At 45.0% G+C, this 9,218-nt stretch overlaps 1 protein-coding gene across 1 annotated transcript in view; it reads left to right on the top strand.

Annotated features, from left to right (window-relative positions):
* Positions 1-457: 457 nt before the first annotated feature.
* PTPRT (protein tyrosine phosphatase receptor type T) overlaps positions 458-9,218 on the top strand; it is a 753,869-nt gene continuing 745,108 nt past the window's right edge. The window contains exon 1 of the mRNA XM_035006339.1: positions 458-1,058. Within this exon, the coding sequence (XP_034862230.1) occupies positions 795-1,058 (264 nt within the window). The 5' untranslated portion in view covers positions 458-794. The remainder of the gene's footprint in view (positions 1,059-9,218) is intronic.

Below are 9,218 nucleotides of genomic sequence, written 5' to 3'. Positions count from 1 at the left end.
CCAGGCGCCCCTCCATTCTACTTCTTATATGTCCTCCTGTGATACAGAGAGTCCTTCCCTGTGCTGACTGCAATATTAATGGATAGTTTGCATTTACTCCTTGGCCTGAATGCAAGGGTCTTTGTGGAATGTGTTGGAATGACAGGTCCTGTATTGTAGAGGTTCTGCTTCCATTGAGATAGCCCGAGCTTACATGAGGTTGTATGTCACATTTCACCCTTGGAGGTTGCAGTTAGCTGTATTCCTGGGGTTTTGTTCTATGTTTCTTTAGGACCTGCTGGATAGAATGCTTCTTCTGTAAATGTTTATAGACTGCCTACTTTGTAGAAATATTAGTATATGTTACTGCCTCTTAATTTTTATTTTTTTAAAGATTTTACTTATTTTAGAGAGAGAGAGGGGAAAAAAAAAAAACATGAGTCGGGGAGGGGCAGAGGTAGAGAGAGAATCCCAAGCAGACTCCGCGCTGAGCATGGAGCCTGATGCGGTGCTCGATTCCAGGACCTCATATAGATGATGACCTGAGCTGAGATCAAGAGTTGAACGCTTAACCGACTAAGCCGCCCAGGCGCCCCTATCTCTTACTTTTTAAACTGCCTTATGGAACAGGTTTTAAAATGCCCAGTTACAGAAGAGAGAGAGGGGATGTGGCTTCCTCAGGATTGATCAGGCCCTCCTAGAGTGACCTGATTTCCGGCCCCCACGTTGACGGGTATGACTGATTATCAGAAGGATTTTCTTTCTCTTTCTTTGTCTCTACTTCCCGTCCCCTTTGTGGGTCTCCAGGATCCTTCATGATGGTGAACAGCTCTGGGAGGGCCTCTGGCCAGAAGGCCCACCTTCTCCTGCCGACCCTGAAGGAGAATGACACCCACTGTATCGATTTCCATTACTACTTCTCCAGCCGCGACAGGTCCAGCCCGGGAGCCTTGAATGTCTATGTGAAGGTGAACGGCGGTCCCCAGGGGAATCCTGTCTGGAACGTGTCTGGGGTCGTCACCGAGGGCTGGGTGAAAGCAGAGCTTGCTATCAGCACCTTCTGGCCACATTTCTACCAGGTATGGTGTTCTTTGGTTTGATTTTTTTTTTTTAAAGTGATCCTAAATCTATATACCTCTTGCCCTACCTAGAGTTTGTTAGTCAAGAAAGACCTTCATTTACTCACTCACTGTGCACCTCGTGTTTACTGAGCCTCTCCTGGCCAGGCCTGCAGGCACAGAGGTGGTCCAGCATGGCCCCTGCTTCCCTGGAGATCATGCTCAGGGAGGCTCAGGAAGAGAAGACCCGTGATACACAAGCAGTTACTGTACAGTGGGACACAGCTGGCTCTCCAGAATGCTGGGGGAACAGAGGCATGGAAGCCTTTTATAAATTAATTGCTTACAATCACCTGATGAGCAATGTACTACTATTATTCCTATTTTACGGATGAAAAATGTGAGGTTCTGAGAGCTGGGATAACTAGTCAAAAGATCACCACCCCCCCAACCCCCCATCCCCCCATCCCCCGGGGAAGAGGGTATTTGGGGAAAAGCAACTAGGAAGGCTTCCAGGCAGAGGTGGCAGCTAGGCTAAGTCTTAAAGGATGAATAAGTAATTATTGAAAAAGCAAGGAAAAGGCATTTGATTTGTCAGGTATGGTGTGTGCCGGGGGCTGGAGGAGCAAGCGAGAGAGTTTTTGCAGAGTTTGGAAATTCTCACTTGTTTAAGGGTGGGTCACAAAGGAGATACGCAGTGGCTCAGCTTGCGGAGGTGAGTAGGTCATGGCTGGCTTTGAATGCCAGGCCAAGGAGATGAAGTGTGATCCCTCGTCTAGAGCAGTGCTCCTCAAGCTGGGGCTGTGAAAGACCAGTTTTTTCCTTTCAACTCATTGTGGACCAGTCCTTTCATGACTGTAGTAAAAATGTCTCAGCAATGCCACATTGTTGCAAGAGCTTCTAAACACGTCTCCCACTTCCCCCGCTGCCTCCCGCTGCCTTCTCTCCCTGTGGGCTGAGAACACACAGGGCACAGGCTGCTGGCCGTCTGAAGAGCAGAGTGCACCACCTGTTGGGGAGCACAGCTGTGGCCTGCTTGGCCTGGGACTCTTGAAAGCTTTTCTTTTTTTAAAACCACTTTATGTATTTAAGTACATGTCATAGAATTTACCCATTTAAGTGTGCAATCCAGTGATTTTTAGTAAATCTACAAAGTTATTCAGTCATCACCATCAACCAGTTTTAGAACATTTTCATCACCCCAATAAATCATTTCTGCCTGTTGTTGAAAGGTTTTAAGTAAGAAGGTGACATAGTCAGATGTGCATTTTAGAGACCTTTCTCTAGAGTCTGCTCTGAGCTTTGTGGTGAGAAAATGGACCTGAGGCTGATAAGGTTAGTGGCTGGGAACTTCTCAGACATCCTTCAGGTCAACGTCTATGGACTGTGTTCAACAGATGGACTGTGCAGGTAGCCATAGATATTATGTAAATGAGCGTAAGCATGCAGCTGTGCTCCAGTAAAACTTGATGTATAAAAACAAGTGGTGGGCCAGATTTCACCTCTGGGCCATAGTTTGCTGAACTTTGATGTAAGTAGTAAAGCTGAGGTCTAGAGATGGATACTGAAGTCCAAGATCATATAGCAAATCATTGGAAAAGCTGGGACAAGAACCTGGATGCCTAATCCCAAGACTCCTCCCCTACCCCTCCACCCTGTATAACTGAGTATAAAGTAAGTGTGTCTATAAGTCCATGGATACCCCCAGTGAAGCCATAGGGCTCCAATTAGAAAACCCCTATCTAGGGCCTGATGCAAATGGATTATAGGATAGGGCCACAGGTGCAAGTGTAATGAGGAGGAAAAGTGATCCAGGGCAGGGACTGTTGGCCTTGCTCTTTGCTGGGATATGGAGGGGAAAGAGGACATTTCTTGGGCACCCCCTTCGTCCCAGCTCTGTGGTAAGCATACTGCCTCTCATTTACCTGTAACTCTTTGTGTTGGAGAGCAACATGTCTTGTGTTCTAGAGTAGGGCATATTATTGGTAAACTGAGGTTCCCATAATCCTTCCTAGGTCCTCTGGCACCAAGCTCAGTTTCCTGCTTTTGGGAGAAAAAGCACATTATAAGAATCTTCTACTTACTAGCTGTGTAATGTTGGATGTATCCTGTCATCTATTCTGAATCAGTTCTCTCATTTATAAAATGGAGAAGGAAATAGGTACAATGAAGGGTTCTTCCGTGGATTGAATGAGATAGCATATATATTAAACAATGTGTCAGGCTCGTGGCGGGCCTCAGTGATTGTTGGAAGGGAGGAGGAAGGGGGGGAGGAACAGGAGAAGAGGAAGGAGGAAGGATGCCTTTCGTGAAGAAATCCCCACCGTGATTGAGCCGTCCTCTGTAAGTTCTGTATCATCCCTGTGATGAGCATTCTCATCTGGGAGAGTTTTCTGATTTCTAACTTGTTGACCACTACGGCATCATTATGTTACATTACATCCTCTGAGCTTCGTGGGGACAAAGCCACTAATGTACTGAAAGCAGCAGTTTAGAACAGAAACCTCTCTTTCTCTGTCCCTCTCTGTCTGTCTGTCTCTCTCACACACACACACATGTAGCCACTAATGCATAGTCCTGTGGTCACACACCCAAAGGGGCACACACAGGTGCACCTGCACGCTCCCAGAGTCACTACCCCCACACATACCAGGGGAGAGAAGGGGGTGCTGTCCAGAGAGTCAAAGACACTTGCGGTGTGGATTTGAAAATTCATCAGACCCTGAGCTCTGGTCCTGTATGTATGATTCTGTGGACTAAATACAGTTTTAGTTTTCAGCGGTGCTGGGACTCAGATCCTGATGGCTTATGTATTCATTTATTAAAGTCATATTTCATAGTTCCAAAATTGACTTTTAGCTCCATAATACACAGGGAAATTTCATCTTTCCTATTAGGGGGCTCTGTGACACCAGGGTCTCAGCAGGGCCAGGGATGAACGTCCCCCGGCCGTGTACCCCCACCCCTGCCTCCTCCCTGAAGAGCAGGGTCTTATTAAAACCGCCTGAGCTGTGCTTTAGATCTAGGCCCCCTTGCAGGTGATATTAAGTCTGTTTTATGTTTTTAATGATTCTGCACTGTTCTGTCCCAAGATTTAGAAAAAAATAAGAGAAGTTTTTTACTGGTTTGCAGCCACCTGCTTACTCAGTTTTCCAGCACCTGCCTGGGTGAAGTTGCCTTTTATTTGGTGCTTGTAATTGCTATGTAGACCCATGAAATCTAGGGCCTGCCAGGCTTGGATTCAACTGGAATTGAGATCCAGTCTCTTTCTCAGGGATCGGGCACTAGCATCTGGCACTCTGGAGGCTTAGTAACTTCACGTACAATTTAGGGGGGTGCATCTCACAGGGCGGGCACTTTCCCACCCTTCACGCTCTCCCCCATCTCCTCTCTTTCACCTCCCCTCTTTGCTGAGCAGCGAACTCTCCTCCTCATTTTATTCAGGCCTTCTGGGGCTGGGATGGGAGAGAGGCTCTCTTGATTTCTCCCTAAGCAATTCCTCTCCATGAAAATACGTGGTTGTCTTCCTAAGAGGGGTGCTGGTGAGCCAACATTTTTCTCTCTTTGGAGAAAATGTTTGCAGCCCCTTAAAACTTTTGCTGTACAGATTCTCTGCTCAAGGACTACAAAAGGTGAGGATAGAGTGCCCCCACTCCTTTAAAGCATGTCCTGACCTATCCATCCCTTCCCCCAACATGCACACAACCTGCTTTTTGGAGAGGTTGAGGGTGACTCATCTCTGAGCCTCTCCTGGGAAATAGTTCCTGACTTTGTCCAGCAGCTCATGCATGGGGAGAGGTTTGTGCTTTTCCATGTAAGCCTTAGGAGGTCTCTAAGGTTCCAGGGTCTGGGGCATGTGTAGTTGACCGTAGGTCCATGTAGTGGCCTTGGGATTGAAGAATGTCCTGCAGAGCAGGTGAGTTTCCCAGCCTAGGCCTTCTGCCCCATCCCTGCCTGTCAGAGTCCCTGCCCCCACACACATTGACATGGAGCATCCCTGGGTGTTGGCATGGTCTACTTCTACCCACCCTCCGCCCTCTGTCCTCTCTGCCCTCCCTGCCACCTGTAAACAGCACTAAAGTAGCCTCTACAATTCTTTACCCACCTCAGTGCCAGCCTCGTTGAGAGAGTTCAGTGCTGAGGGGACCTGCCTCAGCAGGTGAGTTCAGATAGGCCTTAGAGGGTCCAGCATGGACCTTTTTCCTTTTCTTTCCCTTCTGGCTCTATTTCTGATACATCCAGTCTTGTTATCTGTGTTGACTCCTCACTCCCCAGCCATTGAGGGGGTCTATCTCATGGCAGCTTGCATGATTTTTATAAAAAAAAAATTGTAATTCTGGAGTGGCATGCCCGAGATAAGACCCTCTTGGCTCCTGTATGCTTTGTGAGCATTTTGCTCTGAGTGATCTGGCAGTGATGGGGAGGACTTGCCCCAGTTCTGTCTTGGGAAGTGCTGTATTCTCCGCTGTATCCCCAGCCTGCCCTGTGGTGTAAATATCCTGTGGACCCTAGTTCTAGGATCTGAGGAGTCTGGAGACTTCATCAGGGATTTCGTGGGCTGCCATGGTCTTTTTCTCTCTGCTTCTGTACTTAGTCCCCATCACCTTTCCCCAACTCCCTTGGTTCCTGCAACTCCATATTGCTCTTTATTTCCATGTAACTCCATGTGGACCCAAAGTCCAGCTTGTGCCAGTTTCTTACAGTGGGGACTCCTATCAAAGAGTCTGTTGAGTGTGGGAACTTCAGTGGAAGCTTGAGGTGGGACTGGAGGGAATAGTTATGTTGGGTGGTGCATTAGCTTCTTCCTCCCCCCAGACCTAGCACCGTTCCCTGGGATTCCTGCTCTTACTGCCCATCCCTCTCCCCAGACTAAGAACAACAATAATAGTAATATTTATCAATATATTACCATGTATATTGCAAACCCTTTAAAATTATTAACTCATTTAATGGAAAGCCAGAGCATTCTTTCCCTTGTTTCTTTTTCTTTTTTTTTTTTTTTTAAGATTTTATTTATTTATTCATGAGAGACAGAGAGAGAGGCAGAGGGAGAAGCAGGCTCCCAAGGAGCAGGGAGCCCGATGCGGGACTCGATCCCAGGACGCTGGGATCATGACCTGAGCCGAAGGCAGACGCTTAACCATCTGAGCCACCCAGGTGCCCTCCCTTGTTTCTTATGGGATATTTTTCTCCCATGTTTGAGAAACCCAAGTCTAACCTACCCTGATGCTTTAAAAAAAATTCTCAAGAGGAATTCTGATAAGTGAAAGATTCTCTCTCTCATTCTAGAATTGTTACTTCTGCAGAGGAAGGGAGAGCGAACAGTGAACTAATGTGTTTTCCTATCACCCATTCTCCCATGACCAGCCTTGCATTCATTAATGGAACACTTCTTAATAATTATGATACGGGTTAGACACTGGGTCATGATGCAAGAAACAGTCCAAGTGTTAAAAGAGTTCAAGTTATACTTTGATTAACTGGAAAAAAAAGTTAGAATTCTGCTTAACCATGTGTTTTGGTTAAAAGAGATTTGGACTGCTTTCCACTGAAGCCCAGTAATAGGTGTGGCTGTGCACTGTGAGCTAGGAGCCTAGGGCCTCAGTTCTCAATCTACCTCTGGCTCCCCTTCTGAGCTTTAGTAACACAGCTGTGCCCCACCCCCTTTTTAGGGCTTTTGAGAGACTGGATCAAGACTATGTAACAAATGGTCAATATTGCCAGCCTTCATTATTGTGGTTATATTTCTGTTTTTATTATTTGTATTATCATTCAGTCTCAGTTGATGAGGTGTCCTTTCTGGTCAATACCAATCCCTCACTGGAGTCCTGATCCCAATTGACTCCTCTTTCTAGAAGCTTGTTTCATTGATTCCCTCACCCCCTTGTGTGTTATCCTATTCCCTTGATTCATTTCTCTCTACCTAAAATCATGCTTAAATCTCTACCATCCCCCCCCCAAAAAAATCCTCTATTGTGCTTTTAGCACTTGACCTTTGGCCCTAGCTCTCTTCTCTGAATTACCTACTCTGAATTCCATGGTGACCTCATCTAGTTCATCAGTTTCAAATGACATTTAAAATGTCATTGGTATGGCATTTAAAATGTCACTGGTATAGCCAAAGCTACCATATTTGTACTTCTGGTCTTAAATCACCCATGAGCTCCAGAAACAGAATGCCAGGGTCCCACTCAACATATCCATTAAGATGTTTACTTGGCATCTCAAGCTTAGTGTGGCCAAAAAGAAATCCTGATGTTGCCCTGCCTGTGTGCCCATCACATGTTCCTTGTGTCATCTTCCTGTGTCAGTAAATGACACCAGAATCAACCTAGAAGCTCAAGCCCCAAGTTGAAGGGTCCTCAATGAGTCTTCTCTTTCCTTCACTTTTCCCCTCTTGCTCCCACAGCAATGATTTCATCTCTGCCTTCGAAATACCTCTCCAGCCATCGACGTCTTTGTTTTCCACCACCTTCATGAGAGCCATCCTTATCTTCCCATTGGATGACTACACTTTCCACAGCAGAGCCAGGAGGATCTCTGTAGAATGTAGATTAGCTTATGTCACATCCCGGCTTTAGAACTTTCCATGACTTAGAGGAAAATTCAGGCTCCCTGCCATGTCTTGTAAGACTCCATGTTGTCTGACCCTCCAGCTAATGCTCCAGCCTCACCTTGTGCCTCTCTAGCTTACTCACTGTATCCCAGCCACATCAGTCTCATTCCTGTGCTCCCATATCATCCCCAACTCTTCCCTGCCTTATGGCCTTTGCCTTCGCCCCCACATTTTCCTTGACAGGCTACTTTCATCCTTCTGGTCTCAAGTATCACCTCCATAGGGTTCTCTCCTGACCACTCTAAGTAAAGTAGACCCTCCTCCCCTTAGTTATTCACAATATTCTATTTATTTCCTTCATAATACCAATTACAAAATGAGTTTAATTTTATATATTTATTTAATGTCCATTTCCATTCGCTAGAATATGAAGTTCATCAGAGTTAGGACCTTAATTGTCTCATTCACTTTTATAGCCCCAGCATGTGTCCCAGTGTTTGGTACAGAGGAGGGTCTCTGTAAATGCTGAATGCATGAATGAATGAATGAATGAAGATACTGTTTCTGTTCCCAGTGGGTTTGGAGTTTAGGGAATGAAATGATTTGGGAACAAGCAATTACAAGATGGTGTGATAGGCTGATAGGTGCTATAGTGGAATTAATTATGCCATGGTACATGACATAGTAATAATACAGCATGAAGAGAGACACAAAAATGTAATGCACCTTAGAGCATTTAATTTTTTTGTAAGTATAAAATAGCTCATTCTTTTGCAGAAAATTTAGAAAAATCTAGAAAATTACAAAGAAAATATCCATCTGCCATAATCTTCCTGGTATCATTCAAAAGATGCATTCAGAGATTATTACCACTCCTACTTTATCTTTTTTGAATTACCTGCTCAAGTCACTTGCCAGCTTTTCTTTTGGAGGATTTATTTTGTTGATTCTTCAGAATTCTTTTTTTTTTTTTTTAAGATTTATTTATTTATTTGAGAGAGCAAGAATGAGAGAGAGTACATGAGAGGGGGGAGGGTCAGAGGGAGAAGCAGGCTCCTCGCTGAGCAGGGAGCCCGATGCGGGACTCGATCCCGGGACTCCAGGATCATGACCTGAGCTGAAGGCAGTCGCTTAACCAACTGAGCCACCCAGGTGCCCGATTCTTCAGAATTCTTGACACAAAACAGATTATTTATCTTTTAGCTGACCTAGATGTTACAAATACTATTCTCAGCTTGCCATTTGGCTTTTAATTTTGTTTCAGGCTTCTGTTAAGAAAGAAAACATACTTTGAAATCATAGTTATTATGGAAGGTATTACATATTTAAGAAATATATAATATTTCAATTTTAAGAAAATGATTTTTAAGATTTTGTCATTAATTTTTAGCCTTAGAAAACTTGTCAGAAAATACATAGGCCCAGACCTATACAGCTTGTTCTCTTTTTAATTTTTCTTTTATTATGTTATGTTAGTCACCATACAATACCTCATTAGTTTTTGATGCAGTGATCCACGCTTCATTGTTTTCGTATAACACTCAGTGCTCCATGCAGTACGTGCCCTCCTTAATACCCATCACTGGGCTAACCCATCCCCCCCCCAAAAAAAACCCCTCAGTTTG

Source organism: Mirounga leonina, unplaced genomic scaffold (assembly GCF_011800145.1).
Source record: "Mirounga leonina isolate KUSES-001 unplaced genomic scaffold, KU_Mleo_1.0 Mir_150, whole genome shotgun sequence".
NCBI classification, from domain to species: Eukaryota; Metazoa; Chordata; class Mammalia; order Carnivora; family Phocidae; genus Mirounga; species Mirounga leonina.
Note: the sequence above shows the minus strand (reverse complement) of the source record. Positions and strands in the feature narration are given on the sequence as shown.